The sequence below is a fragment of the Mustelus asterias genome, chromosome 8 (genome assembly GCF_964213995.1).
Source record: "Mustelus asterias chromosome 8, sMusAst1.hap1.1, whole genome shotgun sequence".
In the NCBI taxonomy this organism is placed as follows: domain Eukaryota; kingdom Metazoa; phylum Chordata; class Chondrichthyes; order Carcharhiniformes; family Triakidae; genus Mustelus; species Mustelus asterias.
The window spans coordinates 52,501,630-52,528,037 of record NC_135808.1 but is presented as its reverse complement, the minus strand read 5'-3'; the positions used below and the strand labels follow the sequence as shown (position 1 = coordinate 52,528,037).

At 42.2% G+C, this 26,408-nt stretch overlaps 1 protein-coding gene across 1 annotated transcript in view; it reads left to right on the top strand.

The window, feature by feature from the left end:
- Window positions 1–26,408, top strand: part of xpr1a (xenotropic and polytropic retrovirus receptor 1a) — a 323,914-nt gene that overhangs the window by 10,257 nt on the left and 287,249 nt on the right. Inside the window, exon 2 of the mRNA XM_078217964.1 lies at window positions 17,614–17,665. Within this exon, the coding sequence (XP_078074090.1) occupies window positions 17,614–17,665 (52 nt within the window). The remainder of the gene's footprint in view (window positions 1–17,613; window positions 17,666–26,408) is intronic.

Here is a 26,408-nt window from a genome sequence, read left to right as displayed (position 1 = left end):
CTTGGCAGAATGCTACTTAGTACAAGAGACTGGTTGACAGTTGATTCTGTACAAAGTGAGGTGCTGAGTATTAACATTGTGTTGTGTATACAGCAGAGATTGTTAAAATAGTCTTATTAGAATAAGGCCATCATCACAATGGAGAGGAAATGTTATTTGTTTACTTATGGGCCTACAGCTTAGTGCAGAACAGGCAGTTTATTCAGTACACTGAGTGAATTATGTTATTTTGCAGTCATTCAAGGACGATGGAGATGAAACAATCATTGCATACATTTTTACTGGAGTATTATGTCCAAAACGAAGCACCACATTTAGGAAGGTTGTGAGAGAGTGCAGAAAAGATTCATGAGAATGAAGGACTTCAGTTACATGTTTACGTTGGAGCAGTTGTTCCCTTTAACACAGAGAATGTTGGGGAGATTTCATAGGAAATGACAATTGTTATGGTGCAGAAGGAGGCCCATTATGTCTGCACTGGCTCTCCGAATGAACATTATTACTTGGTGCCATTCTCCTGCTTTTCCCTGTAATCCTACACGTTTCTAATCAAATAATTATCCAATGCCATTCTGAATTGAACCTGCCTTGATCCAATGCCTTGATTGAACCTGCCTCCACCACACTTCCAGGCATTCCAGACCCTAATCACTTGCTGTATGAAAATGTTTTTTTTCACATTGCATTTGCTTCTTTTGTACTTTGAATCTATGCCCTCCCATTCTCAATCCTTTTATGAGCAATTTCTTCCTATTTACTCTGTCCAACCCCCTCATGGTTTTGGACAAGATGAGAGGTCACGCAACACCAGGTTATAGTCCAACAGGTTTATTTGAAATTACAAGCTTTGAGTGCTGATCCTTCGTCAGGTGAACTAGAGCGAGATGCACAGACACAGAATACCTCATGATTTTGAACACCGCTGTCAAATCTTCTTTTAGCCTTCTCCAAGAAGAACAGCTCTAATTCTCTAACCTATCTTCATTACCGAAGTCCCTCATCCCTGGAATGATTCTGGCGCCCAGAGCTGTACACAGTACTCCAATTAAGGTCTATCTAGTGTCTTCTACAAGTTCAGCATAACCTCCTTGCTCTTGTACTCTGTCACTATTAATAAAGCCTAGGATACGGAATGCTTTATTGGTTGCTCTAGCCACTTGCCCTGCAACCTTTAGTGACTTGTGCACATATACACCCAGGTCCCTCTGCTCCTGCACCCCTTTAGAGTTGTGCCCCTTATTATGTCTCTCCATGTTCTTCCTACCAAGATTGATCCCCTCACACTAATCCACATTGATCTCCATCTGCCATCTATCTGTCCTTTTGAAGTTCTACACTGTCCTCCATAATTTACAATGCTTTCAAGTGTTGCATCATCTGCAAACTTTGAAATTGCATCCTGCACACTTAGATCTAAATCATTAATATATATCTGAAAGAACAAGGGTCCCAATACTGAACCAACACCACTGCACAGTAGCACAGTGGTTAGCACTGCTGCTTTACAGCTCCAGGGACCTGGGTTCGATTCCCGGCTTGGGTCACTGTCTGTGTGGAGTTTGCACATTCTCCTCGTGTCTGCGTGGGTTTCCTCCGGGTGCTCCGGTTTCCTCCCAAGTCCAAAGATGTGCGGGTTAGATTGATTGGCCATGCTAAAAATTGCCCCTTAGTATCCTGAGATGCGTAGGTTAGAGGGATTAGCGGGTAAATGTGTAGGGATATGGGAGTAGGGCCTGGGTGGGATTGTGGTCGGTGCAGACTCGCTGGGCCAGATGGCCTCTTTCTGCACTGTAGGGTTTCTATGATTCTATGATTCAATGACTACAAACCTTCCTCCAGCCTGAGAAATATTCATTAACCAATACTTTCTGTTTCCTATTAGTCAACCAATTTTGTATCCACGTTGCAACTGACTGTTTTATTCCTGTAATAACGCAGAGGTGACCCCCTGAAGAAGTAACGCCAAATCTCCAAAAGAGGAATACATCGCCTCATAATCTGTTAAAAGTTTGTGGAAAGTGAACTGTCCTTCAATAACATTTAGAGATTAATTAATAGAAATACCTGACACTCACTCTAAGATGAACACTTAACCATTTATTTATTTAACTAACAAGTAACATACTGGATAAAATAAGATTCTACTGGAATGCTGTTCAAATAAATATAATGTCCATTCATTAATTTTTAAAAAATTAATAGAATTTTGTCACTCAAAAAAAATACAACCAGGTTTTGTGCCTTTAACATAGAAGAAGAAACATAGAAAAACTACAGCACAAAACAGGCCCTTCGGCACCACAAGTTGTGCCGAACATATCCCTACCTTTTAGGCCTACCTATAACCCTCCATCCTATTAAGTCCCATGTACTCATCCAGGAGTCTCTTAATAGAAACCTTTCTGAACCTTCTGGAGTTTCTCGGTTGATTTCTCTGTCTGAGAGTTATTTTTGATTTGGTACCTTTCGCTGGTTAGATGGTGCGTTTTCTTAAGAGATATATAAAGCTGGCAGGGTGGAGAGCTGCTCTCTCCCTCTCGAGACTTGAAAGGTGGCAGTTGCTAACTCCTGTTTTTCCCTCTTGCTCTCTCTTTTCTACCTGTGATGACCTATCAATTTTCCCATAACAGGGTTGGTCTGATTTTTTTCAACATCATCAAATTCAAATCTTATAGGTTCTTGGTAGCTGAGTGCCTACTTTAAATTGATAGCGCAAAATTCAAATGCCTGGAGCCTGTTACCAAAGCAACCCTGTTGTCTGGCCTTGGATACAAATGTTTCAGCTTGGATTAAGTATGCACTTTGCATTTTAAACCTCCAAGCACTGAAACCAAAACCAGCTTTTAAAGGGACCATGCAATGTTTTTTCCCTCTAGCATTTTTACATTCTTTACACCGTTACAAACTCAACTTCGCAACATTCCATAATCACAGAATTGTTATAACACAGTCAGTTGTGTCTGTTCTGGTTCTGAGTGAACAATTCACTTTGTGCCATTCCCTCCTCCTTCCCATAAGCCTGCACAATCTTTCTTCTCAGATAATCTAATTCCCTCTTGAATGCTGGATTGAATGTTCCTCCACCACCACCCTGTCAAGCAGTGGCATTCCAGTTCCTAACCATTTGCTATGTGGAAAATAATTATCCTTGTGTCTCCATTGTCAATTATCTTAAATCTGTACCCTCTTATTCTGAATCCTTCACTAGTGGGAACAGTTTTTCCCTGTCCAGAATGCTTATGATTTTGAACACCTCTATTAGATCTCTTCTCCAAGGAAAACAGTTCCAACTTTGACAATAAAAGCAAAATACTGCAGATGCTGGAAATCTGAAACAGAAACAGAAAATGCTGGATAAACTCGGCAGGTCTGGCAGCATCTGTGGAGAAAGAAATGTGGGAAAATGTGAGGCTGTCCACTTTAATGGGAAGAATAGAAAAGCAGCATGTTATTTAAATAGACTGCAGATGCGGTGGTATAGTAGGATGTGGGTTTCCTTGCACATGAAAAACAAAACGTCAGCATGCAGGTACAACAAGTAATTAAGAAGGCAGACAGAATATTGGCCTTTATTACAAGGGGATAGAGTATAAATGTAGGGAAGTCTTGCCACAACCATGGCATTGGTGAGACTGCACGAAGAGGGCCGCATGCAGATTTGGTTGCCTTACTTAAGGAGGAACAATTAGACTGATTTTTGGGATGAAGGAGTTGTCTTATTAGGAAAGGTTGGGCCTATAAGACCCATTGGAGTTTAGAAAAATGACAGGTGATCTTATTGAAACATACAAGTTTCTGAGGGGGCTTGACAGGATCGATGCTGAGAGGATGTTTCCCCTGTTGGGGGAAGTCCCAAATTAGGGGACCACTGTTTCAAAGTAGGGGGTCTCCCATTTAAGACCGAGATGAGGAGAAATTTATCTTATGAGATTTGTGTTTGGAATCCTCTCCCCCAAGGAACAGTACAGCCTGGATTTTATATATGTTCAAGCCTGACTTGGACAGATTTTTGATTGACAAGGGAGTCGAGGGTTATGGAGACCGACAGGAAAATGGAGTTAAGGCCACATCAAATCAGTCATGATCTTATTGACTGAAGGAATAAGCTTGGGGGATTGAATGGCCCATTCCTCCTACTTCTTATGATCTTATATTCGCATCCAGTATTGCAAAGATGATCCATTCTGTATTATCCAATATTGCATTACTGCTCCATGGTGCTTTGTGGCTCACATTATTGAATAGTCAATTTTGGTTTATGCAATCCTAGTTTAATGTGAACACATCTGAAACTCTGATCACCACCCAGTCTGTTCTATTCTGTCTTACTTTTACCCATCCACACATAGAAGTGGGTGTTTTCACACAAGTTAGTATAATGTTTTCAACATGAATTAAAGCCCCCAGTTGAATATAAACGATCCATGCAGATGAATAAATAAAGAATGTTACCTCAAGTGTCCACTAGATCAGCAGCAGGTATCCATAAATGCTATAGTAGGAGATCATATAACTATATTCACAGAAAAAGTGACAGTCATGAAGCGTGTTCTCCAAAACAACAGTAAAATCCATGTTTACTGTAATAATTTTTTAGTTGCATTGACTGTGCCAGCAACAGACAGGTTTATAAATCTTTATACTGTGCAGCTCTTTTAAATGATCTCTTTTGGGATCGGATCATACCACTGGCTTAAAGTAGCTAGATATGAAATAATGGTGGTAAATATCAACATGCTAGGTTTACTGTATATAACATAAACAGTGATTGTGATGGTGTTTGAACTTGTCTGCTTAATACAAACATAGCTTCTGTTTACATGATTTACCTCCTTATTTTCACCTGTGACTGATTGTAAATTGCCTGTTTAATCCACCTGCTAAATCTGTACAGCAGAGTTTCCTGGGGAACTATCTTTTAACAATCTTTTTAAAGCTTATTGCAATGTAAGAGTCTGGAAAACTGACATTTTGTGTTCTGCTGAAATGATATTAAATCAAATAAATGTCTAGGACCATCAGAAACCTTTACAATATTTGAATGAAGTGAACATTCTGATCTGATCTTCTACTTTAGTGTTGGATTATTGCTGAGCATCTGTAAAAGTTTAGTGCGGCAAATTTAGGATGACTAGTTTGAGACTTCCCAGTGATGTATTAGGTGAAGCATCACCTGGTGTGGTTTTCTCTGTGTAGTAGATTAGCAAAATTGAAATGTGTTCGCAAAGAATACCTTTGTAAATTAGTCGCACCTAGCTAGCACACAGAGGAAATCATCCCTGCCGGCATGATGCTGAGCTACTTAGACCTGAGGGTCACAGCTTTGAATGCTGTTCATTTGATTTGATTTATTATTGTCACATGTATTAACATAAATGAAAAGTATTGTTTCTTGCGCGTTATACAGACAAAACATACCATTCATAGAGAAGGAAACGAGAGAGTGCAGTATGTAGTGTCACAGTCATAGCTAGGGTGTAGAGAAAGATTAACTTAATGTGAGGTAGGTCCATTCAAAGGTCTGACAGCAGCAAGGAAGAAGCTGTTCTTGAGTCGGTTGGTATGTGACCTCAGACTTTTGTATCTTTTTCCCGACGGAAGAAGGTGAAATGGGTATGATCTAGTGGCCATTGCAGAGACGTGGCTGCACGGAGACCGGGACTGGGAGATGAATATCCAGGGGTATCAGGCATTCGGGAGGAATAGAAAGGAAGGAAAAGGTGGTGGGGTAGCTCTGTTAATAAAAGATAATATCAGGGTAGTAGTGAGGGATGACATAGGCTCTAAGGAACAAAACGTGGAATCGTTATGGGTAGAGATAGGGAATAGTAGGGGGAGAAAGACACTAGTGGGTGTGGTCTATAGGCCCCCAAATAATAATGTTGAGGTGGGGAGGGCTATAAACAAGCAAATAATGGATGCGTGCAAAAACGGAACGGCAGTAATCATGGGGGACTTCAACCTGCATATTGATTGGCTTACTCAAGTTGGAAGGGGTGGGATGGAGGAAGAGTTCTTAGAATGCTGTCGGGATAGTTACCTTGAACAGTATGTTACAGAACCGACGAGGGAACGAGTTATCTTAGATCTGGTAATGTGTAACGAGGTAGGTAGAATTAAGGATGTTCTTGTGAAGGACCCTCTTGGGTCAAGTGATCACAATATGGTCGAATTTCTGATACAAATGGAAGAGGAGAAAGTAGGGTCCCATACCACTGTCCTCTGTTTGAACAGAGGGAAGTACGATAGGATGAGGGCTGAATTGGCTAAGGTGGACTGGGAGAGCAGACTGGTAGGTAGGACAGCTGAGGAACAGTGGAGGATTTTTAAGGAGATCCTTTTCAGTACTCAGCAACAATATATTCCGGTGATAAAGAAGGGTTGTAAGAAAAGGGATAACCAGCCATGGATAACGAAGGAAATTAAGGAGAGTATTAAATTAAAGACCGATGCGTACAGAGTGGCCAAAAATAGTGGAGAATCGGAAGATTGGGAAAACTTTAAGAACCAACAAAGAACGACTAAGAAAGCGATAAAGAAAGGAAAGATAGGTTATGAAGCTAGGCTAGCTCTAAATATAAAAAATGATAGTAAAAGCTTTTACAAATATATAAAAAGGAATAGAGTGGCAAGAGTGAATGTTGGACCCTTGGAGGATGAGAGGGGGGATTTAATAGTGGGAAATCAGGAAATGGCTGAAACTTTAAATAAGTTTTTTGTGTCGGTCTTCACGGTGGAAGACACAAATAGTTTACCGAATATTAACGATAGAGGATTGGTAGGAGGAGAGGTACTCAATACAATTAATGTTACCAGGGAGGCAGTGCTCAGTAGACTAACGGGACTGAAGGTGGACAAGTCCCTGGGCCCGGATGGAATGCATCCCAGGGTACTGAAAGAAATGTCAGAGGTAATAGTGGATGCGTTAGTGGTTATTTATCAAAATTCGTTGGATTCTGGGGTAGTGCCGGCAGATTGGAAAACAGCTAATGTTACGCCGCTGTTTAAAAAAGGAAATAGACAAAAGGCGGGTAACTACAGGCCGGTTAGCTTAATGTCTGTAGTTGGGAAAATGCTGGAATCCATCATTAAAGAAGAAATAGCAGGCCATCTGGATAAGAATGGTTCGATTAAGCAGACGCAGCATGGATTCATGAGGGGAAAGTCGTGCTTGACGAACTTGTTGGATTTTTATGAAGATGTGACGAGTGCGGTTGACGGAGGGGAACCGGTGGATGCGGTGTTTTTGGATTTCCAAAAGGCGTTTGATAAGGTGCCTCACAAAAGGTTGCTGAAGAAGATTGGGTCACATGGAGTTGGGGGTAGGGTGTTGGCATGGATTGGGGATTGGCTATCCGACAGGAAGCAGAGAATCGGAATAAATGGGTGCTTTACTGGTTGGCAGATGGTAACTAGTGGCGTGCCGCAGGGATCGGTACTGGGGCCGCAACTATTTACCATTTATACAGACGATCTGGAGGAGGGGACTGAGTATAGGGTAACAAAGTTTGCAGACGACACAAAGATAAGTGGAAAAGTGAATCGTGTGGAGGGCGTAGAAGGTCTGCAGAGAGATTTAGCCAGGCTGAGTGAGTGGGCGAGGATCTGGCAGATGGAGTATAACGTTAACAAATGTGAGGTTATTCACTTTGGAAGAAATAATAGCAAATTGGATTATTATCTAAATGGAAAGAAATTACAACATGCAACTGTGCAGAGGGACCTGGGGGTCCTTGTGCATGAGATGCAAAAACCCAGTCTGCAGGTGCAACAGGTGATCAAGAAGGCAAATGGGATGTTGGCCTATATCGCAAGGGGGATAGAATATAAAAGCAGAGATGTCTTGCTGCATCTGTACAGGGCATTGGTGAGGCCGCAGCTGGAATACTGTGTGCAGTATTGGTCCCCTTATTTGCGGAAGGATATATTGGCCTTGGAGGGAGTGCAGAGAAGGTTCACCAGGTTGATACCAGAGATGAGGGGTGTTGATTATGAGGAGAGACTGAGCAGATTGGGTTTGTATTTGTTGGAATTTAGAAGGCTGAGGGGGGATCTTATAGAGACCTATAAGATAATGAAGGGGCTGGATAGGGTAGAGGTGGAGAGATTCTTTCCACTTAGAAAGGAAGCTAGAACTAGAGGGCACAGCCTCAAAATAAAGGGGGGGTCAGTTTAGGACAGAGTTGAGGAGGAACTTCTTCTCTCAGAGGGTGGTGAATCTCTGGAATTCTCTGCCCACTGAAGTGGTGGAGGCTACCTCGTTGAATATGTTTAAAACACGGATAGATGGATTCCTGATCGGTAAGGGAATTAGGGATTATAGGGATCAGGCGGGTAAGTGGAACTGATCCACTTCAGATCAGCCATGATCTTATTGAATGGCGGGGCAGGCTCGAGGGGCTAGATGGCCTATTCCTGCTCCTATTTCTTATGTTCTCATGGAAGAGAGAATGTCCAGGGTGCGTGGAGTCCTTAATTATGCTGGCTGCTTTGCCAAGGCAGTGGGAAGTGTAAACAAAGTCAATGGATGGGAGGCTGGTTTGCGTGATGGATTGGGCTACATTCACGACCTTTTGCAGTTTCTTGCGGTCTTGGGCAGAGCAGGAGCCATACCAAGCCAATACCAGAAAGAATGCTTTCTATGGTGCATCTGTAAAAGTTGGTGAGAGTCATAGATGACATGCCAAATTTCCTTAGTCTTCTGAGAAAGTAGAGGCGTTGGTGGGCTTTCTTAACTATAGTGTCTGCATGGGGGGACCAGGACAGGTTGTTGGTGATCTGGACACCTAAAAACTTGAAGCTCTCGACCCTTTCTATTTCGTTCCCGTTGATGTAGACAGGGGCATGTTTTCCTTTACGCTTCCTGAAGTCGATGACAATCTCCTTCGTTTTGTTGACATTGAGGGAGAGATTATTGTTGCCACAGCAGTTCACCAGATTCTCTATCTCATTCCTGTACTCTGTCTCGTCATTGTTTGAGATCCAACCCACTACGGCGGTGTCATCAGCAAACTTGAAAATCGAATTGGAGGGGAATTTGGCCACACAGTCATAGGTGTATAAGGGCGGCACGCTAGCACAGTGGTTAGCACTGCTGCTTCACAGCTCCAGGGTCCCGGGTTCGATTCCCGGCTCGGGTCACTGTCTGTGTGGAGTTTGCACATTCTCCTCGTGTCTGCGTGGGTTTCCTCCGGGTGCTCCGGTTTCCTCCCACAGTCCAAAGATGTGCGGGTTAGGTTGATTGGCCAGGTTAAAAAATTGCCCCTTAGAGTCCTGGGATGTGTAGGTTAGAGGGATTAGTGGGTAAAATATGTGGGGGTAGGGCCTGGGTGGGATTGTGGTCGGTGCAGACTCGATGGGCCGAATGGCCTCCTTCTGCACTGTAGGGTTTCTATGATTCTATGATTCTATAAGGAGTATAGTAGGGGGCTGAGAACATAGCCTTGTGGGGCACTGGTGTTGAGGATGATCTATGCTGAATTAACTGATCTCAGGTGAGAAACTAAAATTAACTTCCCTGAGCTAGGGAAGAAACTAAGGATGATAGCTGAGATTCTCTGCTCCTGACCGCTATCCCGTGGTACACAAAGAATTGTCGATTAAGTACTTGTACCTGTAGTACCTGATCCATGGATCTGTATCTCAGTAAAAGTCATTGTCTTTCGGAGCATGGAAAGAAACAAATGGTGAAAAATCCTCAGCACCTTAATTTCGAAAAATGCATGTGCAGTGCTGTTAAGAAGCATGCATGCTTAAAGTAGACTTTTGGTGCAGTAAATTGGTCTATTCAACTGGAAAGATATAGATTTGTCCCATGCCTGCAGCTATCTTCTACAGTAATATCTTGTCCTTTGCTCGGTGGAAGAAAGGAAGGTGTTGAGTGGAAGCAACCAACACCAGGAACGGATCCCAAGGGGAGGAAGAATTGAGAAGATGGTCACCTGGACAATTCTTGTCTGTGACCTAGTGGCAAGCTTGGAGTGTTCTTGAGATCTTCTCAATATCATTTGTCTCAGTCCTACTTTTGCTGTCATTTACTCTCCTATTCACGGCTTTGTCACAAGCTCACTTGATCAGTCCCTGCAGCTTTTGCTCAAGTTTTGCACTTGACAACATAAAATTCCTCTAAAATTCCACTGGATAAATTCAATTTTGAAATAAGTTTTGCTTTTCTGTCAGCCTTTACAAACTTCATTTGCTATTGGTCCCTGCAGTACATTGATCGGCAGATTCTTGTCTTCATCTACAAAGCTCTCTGTAGTCTCCTCCCTTCTTATCAGCATCTTATGGTCTCACAACGGGCGGCACAGTGGTTAGCACTTCTGCCTCACAGCGTCAGAGACCCGGGTTCGATTCCCGGCTTGGGTCACTGTCCTTGCAGAGTCTGCTCGTTCTCCCCATGTCTCTTTGGGTTCCTCTGGGTGCTCTGGTTCCTCCCACAATCTGAAAGATGTGCTGGTTAGGTGCATTGGCCGTGCTAAATTCTCCCTCAGTGTACCCGAACAGGCACTGGAGTGTGGCGACTAGGGGATTTTCATGGTAACTTCATTGCGCTGTTAATGTAAACCTACTTGTGACACTAATAAATAAACTTTAAAAAAACACACTCTCTCAACTCGGGTTTCCTTTGGAGCTCATTTGTTTACATGCTCTACCTTGGGAACCCTCCTCAAAACTTACCTCTTCATTTAAAATTTTTGCTGCGGCATGGTAGCACAGTGGTTAGTACTGCTGCTTCACAGCGCCAGGTCGATTCCTGGCTTGGGTCACTGTGTGGAGTTTGCATCTTCTCCCGGTGTCTGCGTGGGTTTCCTCCGGGTGCTCTGGTTTCCTCCCACATTCTGAAAGACATGCTGGTTAAGTGCATTGACCCGAACAGGCGCCGGACTGTGGCTACGAGGGAAATTTCACAGTAACTTCAATGCAGTGTTAATGTAAGCCTTACTTGTGACTAATAAATAAACTTTAGCTAATCACCGCTGCTAAATGTTGGGTTATTTTTGTCCCTGTAAAGTGTTCATGGGGACATACTATTGCATTAAGATACTTCTATAAGTGAAAGTTGGAAAGGATTATGTATTTGAATAGCTTAGAAAACCTTTAATAAGGAGTATAAATGAATGGGGGGAACAGGAAATGTAAATTTCACAAGAGGTTTTTCAAAATATACTGCCAATATACTCACAGGCATTAAATGAATAACCAGGGGTTACTTATCTTTTAAAATATGTATCTGTGTATTTACCGTGTTTCACAATATTGCTCGTGCCCAGAAAAAGCATGGCTAATTGCTGAATCAGGTTATTTAGAAGATAGCTGCTCGAAGTTACTTCAGCTGAGTTACTCTAATACCTTGAGCTCTGCGGAGCTGCCAGTCCATTGTACATGAACTTCAATGCCCAGATAAATATTTTAACATTTAAATCACATATTTTGCTCCATCTCCCATGACTTGGTATAAATTATGATTCAAAGGAGATTTGAAGGATGGCATCACCAGCTAGTAAAAGGAGAATTTGCACGTAACTGGGATTGTTTCGATTGGAATTAATTTGTCCTCATTTGAAGTGATCCCAGAGCTACTTTTGCATTATTTGCTTTCCCCTTTCCCAACCCAAGTATGTTCTGTAGAAAAAACACAATTTTATTGCTTTTTACTATAATATCCCATTTTTTTCTGCTTTTGAGACTGAATTCATTAACTTTGAGAAACACATAAAACTCTGTGTTAAATATACTGGTGTGAGGAGATAGTGAAATCAAATTCACAGTAGAATGCAGCTGCTCATGTTGAAAACTGTTAACGATAACGTAATTTTACCTATTGGGTGTTGGAGAAAATTGTAAATGTTTTGCCTTCGCAATTTTGTTCGATTGCCAAAATTTGGGGAAGCTAATACAGAGGCAGCGTTTTCTGAATGATTTCATAATTAGACCAGCCTGATTAATCAGAACCTATGACTATATATTCTGCCATGTGTAGATTAATGTTGCTTATATCTAATTCTTTTGCCCTGATATTGCATGGTAGAAAATAATTTTTCAGTCAATTTAGAAGGTGGAAAGAACCAAACCTGTCTGTACATTCAAAACTAATGCCGACATGTAGTTCTAGATTTAAAAAGAAGAAAGATTTGATTCAGCATCATAGTTGAATTTTATTACAATCTAAAGAAACATTCTAGAACAAGAGGCTATTGTTTTAGTCGAAGCGGTGGCAGATTTAAAACCAAGGTGAGGAGAAATTACTTCTTTCAAAGCGTCATGAATCTGTGGAATTCTCTATCCCAGAGTGTGGTGGACACCGGTATACTCAACAAATTTAAAGAGGAAATAGATAGACTTTTAGTAATGGGATGAAGAGTTCTGGGACCAGGCAGGAAGCTGGAGATGATTCCAAGATGAGGTCAGCTATGATCATATTGAATGGTGGAGCAGACGTGATGGGCTGAAGTGCCCACTCCTACTCTTATGTTAATTGCACCTCCTTTTCAGAAAGTTGGTTTAATGACAATCTCATGGCTCTCTCGATAAGGCAGTGGAGCTTTGCAGTTTTATTGGAGGAAACGTTACAAATGAAAGCTGCGAGCTTCATATACCCATTGATTTTGCTGTGTTTAGACAGGAGCTGAAGACTCCCAAAGACTTACCACGTTTTATGGTTTTAATGGCCTGATTTTATGGTCAGCAATGAATGAACAGTGCTAGCCATTATACACAGAATTTCCAAAGGCGTTATTGTGTTGTAACTTGTTGTAATTAGAAACATAGAAAACTAAAACAGGCAACAATGTTGTCAAACAAAATGTAGAGCAGCAGCGTGAAACGTGTAAAAAGGTGTTCAGCAGAGTTCAGGGAAAAATATATTCAATTAAAAGGCAAGAACAAACTAAACATTAATGAGACAGTATGGGTGAATAAATACATAGGGGAAAAACTGAAGGTAAGGAAAGAAGCCTAAACTAAGTACATGAACATCAGGGGAGTATGACATGGGAGAATATAGAGATAAATCAAAAAAACAATTATGAAGGCAAGAGGAACTATGAAATTAAATAATCAAACTGCATAACTAAAACTAGTAAAATATTCTAAGTAGGTAACTAGCTAATTAGCCATAGTTGCAAGAGACCATAGGCATTTATCCCTTGACGGGCACCACTCCACACCAAGTCGCGAGGCAGTTACCAAGTCGCGAGGCAGTTCCCAAGTCTACCTCAGCTGGGATGGGAATTGAACCTGCACTGTTGACATTATTCTGAGCCACGTGGTAGCCATCCAGCTAACTGAGCTAACCAGCCCCTGTGGTTAAATATTTAACAAACATATATATTTAAAAAAGAAAAGTCATGATGGCTTTAGGACTACTAAGGGATGAGCAGGATAAAATCATGGCAGCGAAAGCAAAATGCATCAAGTATTAATTATTTTGCTTTAGTGTTTACTAGAGAGATGGATTAGGTAGAAATGACATAACAGGATGAGATTTTAAATAAATCATATAACCACATTTAAAATAAAAAGACAACTATTGAATACAAACTAAAGAGGATAAAAGCCTTGGTCGCAGACTGATTGCCGCATGCACTATTTGAGATATTTAATAATTTGTTCGGAAAATGTGTTATTTCAGAGGAATGGCAGATAGCTCATGGTTGAGGGAACTTTATATTAGTCAGCTTAACATTGGTGATAGGAAATGCAAAGGAACTCTGGCTAAAAGAGAGAAAATCAGCTGGAAACCAAAAATAAAATAATAAACAGCCAGCGTGAATTTCAAAAGGAAAAGTCTTGCTAGACCAGGCTCTGAATGTTTTCTGACAAAAGTGTAGACATGGGTAATACAAGATGTATAATGTATGTAATTTCTAAAAGACCATTGATTAAGGTCCCACATTATAGATGAACAACAAGGCAAGAGTATTCAGAATCAGGTGTTAAGTATCAGAAGGGATAGTTTTCTGGCTGCAAAAACCTGAGTAGGCATGAAGAGCCAGTACAAAACACGATATAACAAGTCAGGATTGGGACCAATGTTTTTGCAATTTATGGAACCATGAACACAATTTCTGAGCTTGCAGATCACACTAAATTGGGGGAATAATCAATAGATGATAACTGAGACAAATTACAAGACATGGTGGCACAGTGGTTAGCATTGCTGCCTCACAGAACCAGGGACCTGGGTTTGATTCTGGCCTCGGGTGACTGTGTGGAGTTTGCATATTCTCCTTGTATCTGCGTGGGTTTCCTTCAGGTGCTCCGGGTACCTCCACACACCAAAGATGTGTGGGTTAGTTGGATTGGCCTTGGGCGTCAGGGGAATTAGCAGGGTAAACACGTGGGGATAGGGCCTGGTTGGGATTGTTGTTGATGCAGGCTGGATGGGCCGAATGGTCTCCTGCATTCTAGGCGTTCTATGATTCGCAGATATTTATAAACTTACAAAATGAGAACATAATTGGTAAATTAATTTCAGCACAATTTTAAAAATTCATTTTGTGGGGTGTGGGCGATGCTGGCTAGGCCAGCATTTATTGCCCATCCCCAGTTTCCCACAGAATGTGGCGATGAAGTGCTTTCTTGAATTGCTTGCAACTATGGCTAATTAGCTAGTTATCCAGAATATTTAACTAGTTTTAATTATGCACTTTGATCATTTGATCAATTAGTCAGCCCCATTCACCTCCACCCACCTCCCCCCGACTAACCTTCTCCCCCCCCTCGACTCATCTCCCCCCCCCCACTCATCTCCCCCCCCCCCACTCATCTCCCCCCCCCCCACTCATCTCCCCCCCCCACTCATCTCCCCCCCCACTCATCTCCCCCCCCCCCCACTCATCTCCCCCCCCACTCATCTCCCCCCCCCCCACTCATCTCCCCCCCCCCCCACACTCATCTCCCCCCCCCCCCCCCCACACTCATTCCCCCCCCCCCCCCCCCCCACACTCATTCCCCCCCCCCCCACACTCATTCCCCCCCCCTCCCCGGCCTGTCCGCCAACCCCAGTCTCGGCCCACTTACCCATCCAGCTGACTCACCCCTCCCTCAATTACTCCCCCGCGATTGTCCCTATTACTTGTCCCAATTAGCCCCTGACCTGACCTGATAACCCATCCTGCCCGCTGCCATCCTGCTCCCCTTTTCAACCCATTGATTTTCAAACCAACTTTGGGACATTTAATCTAATTAGTTCCCTGAGTATGGCAGCTATTGCCATTAAAAATATTTTCTGCATTAAGGGAGATGTGGAGCATCCTCCGTTGGAAGTTTACTCCGAAAAACTGGAGGAAGGTAAATGTGGAATTTTTTGACTGACCAGCGTTCCTGATCCTGAACAGGAAATCTGGGCCGGTGAGTGCTGTTAGTTTCAGCAGTTTGCTCGGACTGCAAATGTCTCATTGGCAGTCACACATTGTCAAAGGGGCAATCTGTGAGGCTGTATGCCACTGAGCTGTTAAGCACGCATTTCTTGGTTGTTAAGCCCATCTTTAAATGTTTATTTCAGTACAACCCAAAATTGCAAAGTACAAAGGGTTATTGTCTTAACTAATTTTCTGCTCAACAATCTTGCTTGTTTATCACAGATGGATTTTTTCCTTTCTTTCATTTTGGAACTTATTGCAGCTACTTAGCTATAGTATACTATAGAATCAAAGATTCAATCAAAGATTTGTCACACCAAAATAACAGCCAATTGGAAGGAGTTGGTTTGATAGGTTGAACCGTCTTTTCTCAATTCACAGTTTACGTTCTGGTGCCAGATAAATAAAATGAATCGCACTTCTATCTCAGAGGAAAAAAAATACAGGGCAAGTACAGCGCAGTTTGCAAATTGCAGAATACTTGTACTTGCATTAAATTAATGTACAAAGGGAACTGCAAATAATTTATTTTGAAGTTGACTTTTCCAACAAATTCTTCAGGGAGTCATGGTCATAAATTAATCAACAGCTTGGTTTCTAGTTGTCTTTAAATACTGTTCAGTGATATCCTCTAGTGCAGTTAACAATAAACCACTCTGCATTAGGAAATTCTAACAGCTACTTAATTTTAAGCAAGGAAGTGGAAGAATACTATAGCCATAAAGCATTGCAACTCCCGACATAGCATTAATCAAGTGTGGATCTAAGACTTTCCCGTCAACAAGAAGCAGTTAAAGGAGAAAGGGACTTGTGAATTTGTAGAAGTGTATTGCAAAAGTGTGATTAATTTTGAAAGGTTTTTTAGCAGCTTTCTTTTGCAGATGGTGCAAAATGTGGAAGAGTGCAAAGTTATGCCAAAGCAGATAACTCATTAATACTTGGAGCTATCTCCAATGAATCAGTGTTTCATGTGTGTTGTTTGGATTCTCAAAAAGGAGAGCACTTAAAATGCACACAATGTATTACAATGTATACTTGTAGGTGGTGGGTAAATTATTATTTACCATGTGCTTCTGTTATCTCTATCATTGATTGTAGTATGGTGGCGAACATATGCGAATGTGCAAATATCACTGTTGGGCCTCTTTTAAGAAAGTATTCTAAAGCATGTGCTTGATATTGTAATGCAAATTATTGGCACCAAATGTTTTTTAAAATGTTCTTTCCTCAATTGCATTCTAGTCATGCAATTTACCGTTTTTCATCTTTATAATTTTCAAAGTAGTATTGTAATGTTTGCTGAGAGTATATTGCTTATTCCTTGGAAATTGAAGCAATGAAACTTCTCACCTTCATACCAGGAAATACTTTTCACCCTAGATTTGTTTTACTATAATCATCTTACTTACAAACACCCCCATTCTCCCTCGCTCTCCTCCAGGCAGTAATCTTGCTGCATTTTCTGAATGGTGAAATTGGAAATTCAATTTTCAGAATGTCACTTGGATCTATATTTTTTCCTTTTTCCCTGTCACTGGTGCTGGCAGCATTTTCAGTACATCAATTTACATGGCAGCCTTGCTGATGAGTGTCAGCAGGCATTTTTGACCATAGCCAGCAATGCAGGCAAGCCTTATCTGTCCTCGCCTGATGACATATTTTCACTTTCCAGCATAGCAGTCAGGATGAGTTGATTTTTGATCTTCATTGCCACCAATTGTAGCAGTTAACTGAGATTAGATAACTCAGCAGTTAAACCTAGAACTTCTGATCTGTGAGATACAGTAATAGATTGGACTGTGCATATAATGTTGGTGGTTAAGCTGGCTTATAATATCTATATTGGAAGAAAGATGTGGAGATGCCGGCGTTGGACTGGGGTAAACACAGTAAGAAGTTTAACAACACCAGGTTAAAGTCCAACAGGTTTATTTGGTAGCAAAAGCCACACAAGCTTTCGGAGCTCCAAGCCCCTTCTTCAGGTGAGTGGGAATTCCCACTCACCTGAAGAAGGGGCTTGGAGCTCCGAAAGCTTGTGTGGCTTTTGCTACCAAATAAACCTGTTGGACTTTAACCTGGTGTTGTTAAACTTCTTACTTGGAAGAAAGAGGCAGCTGAAGCAAATAATTACTGACTAGGCAATCTGTGATGAGCAATACCTTGTACAGTAATTTATTGATGCTGGATTTTTAATCATTTCTGTTTTTAATGATATTCGGTGTTTAATTCTGAAATGTTTGTACTGCAGGCTTTCAAAGAGATGCTGTATGCGGCCCAAGACCAAGCACCATCTTTAGAAGGTAATGGATTTTCATGTAATTTCTCTGATGAACAAGACTGGTTATTGCAGCTTTTGACTGCAAAACTTAATATCTGCAACCCAATTTACGTGTCTTTCATAGGCTTACCAGTTTCATAACATCATAAAATGAAACTGAAAGAACAATTGAGAGAATACATTGCATTGGAAGAGGGAACATAGGAACTAAACTGGGTTTATCTTTAACAATTAAAAGTTGTTTACGTTTCAGTGGAAAAATGATTCTGACCAGTCATACCTTGCAACACAATTAGAGCACATGGTAAAATGGAATTGAATAGAATATAAATATCTGAAGTAGATTAAAAGCTGAAGCAAAGAGTCTATACGTGGTTGTCATGAAGCATGGTGTCAGTATTGGACTTTGGACAGATCAACTATCAAGCGAGTGCTGTTTAGAGCGTATGTATGTATGGTGACTCCAACCAAAGCTGCCTTAAGTTTGAAGATAACACCAGATTGTGATTTTGTGGGGTGGGGAATGCGGTCTGAGGGCAGGAAGAAAGATTTCGAGCAAAAGAGAAGAGGCGAAGCAAATTCAGACTGAGAAGTGGCTGATGAATGGCAATGCAAAGTAGTGGCATTTTCTTGGAATCAGCAGAAACAAATACTGCATTTTTAGTGAGTGATCGTATTGTAATTTGTTCTTTTTTTTAAACTCTGCGAATTCTGGCTGAAGCAATAAGAGGATTCAAGGGCAGGGGGTGGCTTCTTGAGGTGAATGGGAATCGAGCATCATTTCCACAAACCTGTTTTCTCCTTGTGTCTGAGTTGATTTGAGCTTTACAGCTGGGTTCTAGTTAGGTTGTTTCTGATCTTAACTTCACACTGTGGGTGTCACATTGTCCTGATTAGATAACATAATTTCACTTTACACTGTAGTTTAACAGCATGTGATGCTTTTAATCTGTCATCTCATTTTTACTAACAGTACTTAGCTAATATTATGGTAGAATGTTCTCCCCAAATGCAAGCAATAGAAGGACTATATCTGTAAATGCTTTGTGGAGTTTATCCACAGTTTAGGTGAGCAGAGAATGAAAATAGCCCACATGCATCATTACAATTTACTGAATCCTAGCAACAATACTGAACAGTTAGACTGGTTCAAACTTCATGGACTCCTACGAAATATGCTATCGTAATTAAGTAGTGAAATCGTACTGGAAGTACATTTGTGCTTTTGCAGGAGTGTGCTTTATTTGGTTGCCATCCCATATGAACTAATGTTCCACATGAGCAGTTCAATCATGTCAAGCAATTTCTAATAATTTCAATGTGGTTATCACTATTCATTAAACTTCACAAACAACTTTTATTTAAACAAAGCACCTTTGTTTTGTATTCTTTCTATACAATGAGGAGCATCTTGTGTAATTGAATAGTGCAAGTGTTTTTAATTAGTTTGGTACAGTGCCATTACTAAGTTATGGAATTCCAGACTCGATGAAAATGGTCTTCTTGCAGCATGTGCCACAATCTCTTAGTCAGAGGGTTTTGAGTTCCAGTTCCAGTGTTGCTGTTTTCATTTGGACCAAAGTCATGGAACAGCTGCCCTTGTTCATCATCTCGTGTTCTGCATCCAGGTATTTTGGAAATTCCATTCAAACTTGTGTCTTATTTGACCTTGAACTAAGCTTCAGACTTCTTGTTCTCACGATCACAATGATCACCTACTTTCCCTCATTAAACTGCTTATCTGCCCTTTCTCAGTTGTCCAATTTTCCATGAAAATCATAAATCAGTAATGTTGAACATTAGTGATTTTAACTGGACTGTCTCAGATGGGGGGATTTGCATGGAGATGAGGGTCCTTGTAGGAGGAAGTCTGTCATAAACAGAAAGAAATTGATATTGCAAGATGGCATAGAAACCTAAATTTCAAATATTTCTTGTTACCATTGAGATTTCTATGTATTCAAGGGGTGGAAACATGGCTCCATATAGCTGTTTAGATGCAGCTGTTCTTTTCTAGCCCTTTGAGGTTATATAGTGACTTTAATTATTCCTTTCTGTTTGTTCCTGTTAATCCTCTTTTACAATAGCAATGTTGTTTGCCAAACAGAACGCGCTGGGCTCTACCATAGGCTGAAATTCCTTTCTGAAGGTTAATTAAACCTTCAAAGCTCTCGAATGAAACAATTGCTTGATGCAAGGCCTTGAAATTGGAGCAAGATGAAAGGGACCAAGTATTAAAAGCAACAGCTTCTATAAGCCTTTCAGGAGAGAGAAATTTATCTTTCGCTGCAGCTTTGCCTAAACAGTGCTGTAATCCCATATAATTCCCTGTGCCAGCAAAGAATGCTATCCTCCATGGTGCCTTCTCTAGCTTTTAGGAGATTTTACAGTTCAGATTATGGTCTATTAGGCTAAAATCAGATCAAGCATTTATATCATTCTTTTTTGCCCAAGGTAAAAACTCCTTACTAAGGAACTTTATGAAAGCCAAGCTGCACTAATATTTTCAAAATAAAGGGAAGAAACTGATGGTAGAAACCTGAAATAAAACAATATGCTAGAAAAACATGGCAAGACCGTAAACATCTGGACAGAATGAAAGATTAACTCCTTGCAAGATAATTATGAAGAAGGAAGGTAACTGAATGCATTTCCAGTTCATCTCCTCAGGAAAAACCCCAATGTGTCCAAAATGATCCTGGATTTCTGATGCCCACTGTTCTTCTCCCATTCCATCTCCTAGTTCTGCTTTGTGTGAAGGAAGATTTCTTGATATCTATCCCAGACTTGCCTTTTATTCGATTCACTTTTCATCAACCTGAGTTCAGTTGGTACCATTCTTGCCTCTGATTCAGAAGATCATGGACTTGAGGTCCACTCCCTCCAGAGACATGAGCGTATAATGTAGGCTGATACTCCAGTGCAGTACTGAGGGAGTGCTGCACTATTGAGCATGCTTGCTTTCAGAGGATACTTTAATTTGAGAGCCTATCTGCCCTTTCAGATGAATGCAAAAATTCCCAAGACACTATTCAAAGAAAAGTAGTAGGATATCAATCCTTCAAAGCACCACAGCATCATATTATCTGGACATTATCACACTGTTGTTTATGGGAGCATATGTGTGCAATTTGGTTGCTGCATTACAACAATGGCTACACTTCAAAAATATTTAATTTAGGAATTCCTGATGTCAATATAAAAATGCAAGTTTTAATTTTATTTTTAACTGTGTTCCCTAGTTTCTTTCTCATGTTACCGTTTAAAAATGTCCAGATTTACTTATATGTAGTCTCGTCAGCTGCCTTGTCTTTTGGGTGCTTCTTTTCACGGCAGAAAAGTCTGAGTTCCTTCAATCATCCACCAGAAATGTGTCTAAGCATAATCTGAAACCATTCATTCTGTTGGTTTCAATGGCCTTTCCTGATGAGTTATTTCACAAGTTGAATACCCTTTTGTATCATTTAATATAATTTCATGATCTAATTTTTAACTTGTGTCCCCTGAGAGTTTGAACCCTTCATCCTAGCTGATAGATCAGCAGTCTTTATACATGCTACATGGTAATTTGCACAATAAGATCACTTGAAGTGAAAACAGGATGCTGGAAATGGACTGCTGGCCTGCCTGTATGTTGAAAGAGCAAAGATGGTTTAATTTTTCATTTTTATCAGAATTGGAAACTGGAAGATTGGCAAGCCTAAAATGGTTTTTAAGGAAACAAGAAATGAAGTAAAAAGCAATAAAAAGGAAAAATGAATCAGGAATTGTGACTCGAGTTGTGAGGAGATAATAAGTTGAATGCTGCTTTGTATATTTGTACTGTCAGAGAGACCCAGCTAAACTCAAGGAGGGTTCTTGTACCAAGTTGTTAATAGCTCAGACTTAACCTCTGATCTCCGGATTATCTCCATAAAGCACATTGGGTGGGGGGGGGGGGTCACCTTCGAAATCCCAACAAAGAACAATACAGGAACAGGCCCTTCGGCCCTCCAAGCCCGCGCCACTCCCTGGTCCCAACTAGACCATTCTTTTGTATCCCTCCATTCCCACTCCGTTCATGCGGCTATCTAGATAAGTCTTAAACGTCCCCAGTGTGTCTGCCTCCACCACCTTGCCCGGCAGCGCATTCCAGGCCCCCACCACCCTCTGTGTAAAATACGTCCTTCTGATATCCGTGTTAAACCCCCCCCACCTTGAACCTATGACCCCTCGTGAACGTCACCACTGACCTGGGAAAAAGCTTCCCACCGTTCACCCTATCTATGCCTTTCATAATTTTATACACCTCTATTAGGTCACCCCTCATCCTCCGTCTTTCCAGTGAGAACAACCCCAGTTTACCCAATCTCTCCTCATAACTAAGCCCTTCCATACCAGGCAACATCCTGGTAAACCTCCTCTGCATTCTCTCTAAAGCCTCCACGTCCTTCTGGTAGTGTGGCGACCAGAACTGGGCGCAGTATTCCAAATGCGGCCGAACCAACGTTCTATACAACTGCAACATCAGACCCCAACTTTTATACTCTATGCCCCGTCCTATAAAGGCAAGCATGCCATGTGCCTTATTCACTACCTTCTCCACCTGTGACGTCACCTTCAAGGATCTGTGGACTTGCACACTCAGGTCCCTCTGCGTTTCTACACCCTTTATGGTTCTGCCATTTATCGTATAGCTCCCCCCGACGTTCGTTCTACCAAAATGCTGAATATGCGAGAATTGCCCAGGAAGTGCAAAATTGTCCGATAAAGTCTCCTCGATTCAGAGTTAGTGTCAGAATCTTCAACTGGTTCAGACTCACTTGTTCAGGATAGTTACCTGGAAAAATTAGACGAATTAAAACAAGTTCCAACTCTTGGGTAAGTATACTTCTGTTCAGTTAACACTGCCACCTGACCCAATAAGCACCCTCTCGACCCCCCCTAACAACCCACCAACCTGACTCCCCGGACCAATCAATTACCCCATTGACCTCGAACCCACCCACATCCACTTAGCTGCTCCCCTAAACCCCCATCCTCGCCCTCCCGCCTGCTCCCCTAAACCCCACAGTCTCACCCTCCCGCCTGCGACCTTCTCTCCTCGACCTCCTGCCAGCGACCCTCGCCCTCCCGCCTGCCACCCTCGCCCCTCCAGCCTGCCACCCTCGCCCCTCCACCCTGCCACCCTCGCCCCTCCAGCCTGCCACCCTCGCCCCTCCAGCCTGCCGCCCTTGCCCTCCCACCCGCCTGCCGCCCTCGCCCTCCCTGCCGCCCTCGCCCTCCCTGCCGCCCTCGCCCTCCCTGCCGCCCTCGCCCCTCCCGCCGCCCTCGCCCCTCCCGCCGCCCTCGCCCCTCCCGCCTGCAGCCCTCCGCCCCCCCCCCCCTCCCCGCCTGGCCTTTCGCCCTCCCGCCCGGCCTGCCCCTTTTCTGATGGAAGAAGGTGGAAGGGAGAATGTCCAGAGTGCTTGGAGTCCTTAATTATGCTGGCTGCTTTTCTGATGCAACGCGAAGTGTAGACAAGTGTCAATGGGTGGGAGGCTGGTTTGAGTGATGTACTGGGCTTCGTTAATGACTCTTTGTAGTTTCTTGTGGTCTTGGACAGAGCAGGAGCCATACCAAGCTGTGATACAACCAGAAAGAATGCTTTCTATGGTGCACCTGTTGACGTTGGTGAGAGTTGTAATGGATATGCCAAATTTCCTTAGAAATTTGATCTGGACACCTAAAAACCTGAAGCTCTCGACCCTTTCTACTTCATCCCTGTTGATGTAGACAGGGGCATGTTCTCCTTTACTGAAGTCGATGACAAACTCCTTTGTTTTGTTGGCATTGAAGGAGAGATTATTGTTGCCGCACCAGTTCACCAGATTCTCTATCTCATTCCTGTACTGTGTCCCGTCGTTGTTTGAGATCCAACCCACTATGGTGGTGTCATCAGCAAACTTGAAAATCGAGTTGGAGGAGAATTTGGCCACACAGTCATCGGTGTATTAGGAGAATATAAAGGGGCTGAGGACACAGCCTTGTGGGGCACCGGTGTTGAGGATTATAGTGGAAGAGGTGTTGTTGCCTATCCTTACTGATTGTGGTCTGTGGGTTAGGAAGTTCAGGATCAAGTGGCAGCGGGAGGAGCCGAGCCCCAGGCCACGGAGTTTGGAGATGAGTTTCGTAGGAATAATGGTGTTAAAGGCTGAGCTGTAGTCAATAAATAGGAATCTGACATGGGTGTCTTTGTTATCTAAGTGTTTCAGAGTTGAGTGTAGGTCCTGGGAGATGGTGTTGCTGTAGACCTGTTGTGGTGGGAGGCAAACTGTAGTGGATCCAGACAATCTGAGAGGCCGGAATTGATTCGTGCCATGACTAACCTTTACAAGCACTTCATAATGATGGATGCCAGAACAACTGGACGATGGTCATTAAGGCACGCTGCCTGGCTTTTCTTTGGTACCGGGATGATGGTCATCTTTTTGAAGCAGATAGGGACTTCAGAATAAAGAGGGGTTAAAGATGTCTGCGAATACCCCCACCAGCTGATCCAGACGAGCAGGATCTGAGTGCTCGTCCGGGTACCCCATTCCATGGTTGACCTTCAAGAAGGCTGCTTTGACATCTGCAATGGTGACCTCGGATACAGGTTCGTCCGAGGGTTCCATGGTGGAGGGCGTGCTCTCGCTGACATCTGATATCTGTTGTCCTCTGATATAATTCTGATGAATGGAATATCAATCTTGAGACTGAAGACTTGAATGCTGGGACCCCTGATGTACTTTGGAGTGACAATTCTTTGGGAATTTGAACACCTCTATCAAGTCTCCTCTCAGTCCTATTTTCTCCAAGGAAAACAGTTCCAACCTCGCCAATCTATCCTCATAGGTACAGTTCTTTATCTCTGGAATAATTCTTGTGAATCTCCTCTATACTCTCTCCAGAGCCTTCATATCCTTCCTCAAGTATGGAACTCAGAACTGTATGCAGTACCATGAGGCCTAACTAATGTCTCATACAAAGTCAACATGACCGCTTTACTCTTGTATTCAATGCTCTTCTTAATAAAGTCCCAAGGTACTATATGCTGTATTAACTGCTCTCTCAATATGCCTTGCCAACTTCAATGACATATGTATTGAGGTCCCTCAGAAACTGCACCTCATTTAGAGTTTCTCTCTTTATTTTATACTGTCTCTCCATATTCTTTCTGCCAAAATGAATCACCTCACACTTCACTGCATTAAACTTCATCTGCCACTTGTCTGCCCAATCCACCAACATGTCTATGTCCTTTTGAAGATCAAGACTATCCTCATTGCAATCTTCGCCTCATCTGCAAATTTTGAAATCTTGTGATGTCACACGAGGACTCAACCACATAGTTTAAGCTGACAACGTCAATGGAATTCTAAGGAATCATAGTGTCGGACATGTCATCTTTTGAATGACTTGAGTGAAATTGAGCTTGTTCTGGTGAGTGTAAAAGATCTCATGGCATTATTTGCAACCCTCAGCAGCTTTTAGCCCTCAATCAGATCAACTGATCACTTATTCACTTTGGAGGAAATAATAGCAAATTGGATTATTATCTAAATGGAAAAAAATTACAACATGCTACTGTGCAAAGGGACCTGGGGGTCCTTGTGCATGAGACGCAAAAACCCAGTCTGCAGGTGCAACAGGTGATCAAGAAGGCAAATGGGATGTTGGCCTATATCGCAAGGGGGATAGAATATAAAAGCAGAGATGTCTTGCTGCATCTGTACAGGGCATTGGTGAGGCCGCAGCTGGAATACTGTGTGTAATATTGGTCCCCTTATTTGCGGAAGGATATATTGGCCTTGGAGGGAGTGCAGAGAAGGTTCACCAGGTTGATATCAGAGATGAGGGGTGTTGATTATGAGGAGAGACTGAGCAGATTGGGTTTGTACTCGTTGGAATTTAGAAGGCTGAGGGGGGATCTTATAGAGACCTATAAGATAGTGAAGGGGCTGGATAGGGTAGAGGTGGAGAGATTCTTTCCACTTAGAAAGGAAGCTAGAACTAGAGGGCACAGCCTCAAAATAAAGGGGGGTCAGTTTAGGACAGAGTTGAGGAGGAACTTCTTCTCTGAGGGTGGTGAATCTCTGGAATTCTCTGCCCACTGAAGTGGTGGAGGCTACCTCGTTGAATATGTTTAAATCACGGATAGATGGATTCCTGATCGGTAAGGGAATTAGGGGTTATAGGGATCAGACGGGTAAGTGGAACTGATCCACTTCAGATCAGCCATGATCTTATTGAATGGCGGGGCAGGCTCGAGGGGCTAGATGGCCTACTCCTGCTCCTATTTCTTATGTTCTTAAGTTCTTAACTGATCAATTATCTACTTCATGTTTGAATCCCACTGCATGAATTGACTGCCATATTTCCTAATTCTGCTCCTTTGTCTTATGGTCTTATACTTGCATTCCTAACAACAGTGGCCACATTACACTCCAATGTTAATCTATTGCCTGTGTAATGCTTTGACAAGTCCAAAGGATATGAAAAGCACTATATAAATACAAGTTCATTTTTCTAAATTTTCATTTCTGCTGGTTGTTGTTAACAGTCCAATTAACTGTAACTGCCATTTGAAGGTCACTTACTTGTGTGCCAATGGCACCATTGGGGCATCCTGTTCCCAAGCAGTTAGAAATGTTAAAGTGCTATAAATATCAACCATGCTGTCCTGTAATCCTTGGTTATTTCACTTTTGACATACTAATAACAGGATGACAATGTGCATTTGACTGCAACTTCATTCTTCTGGC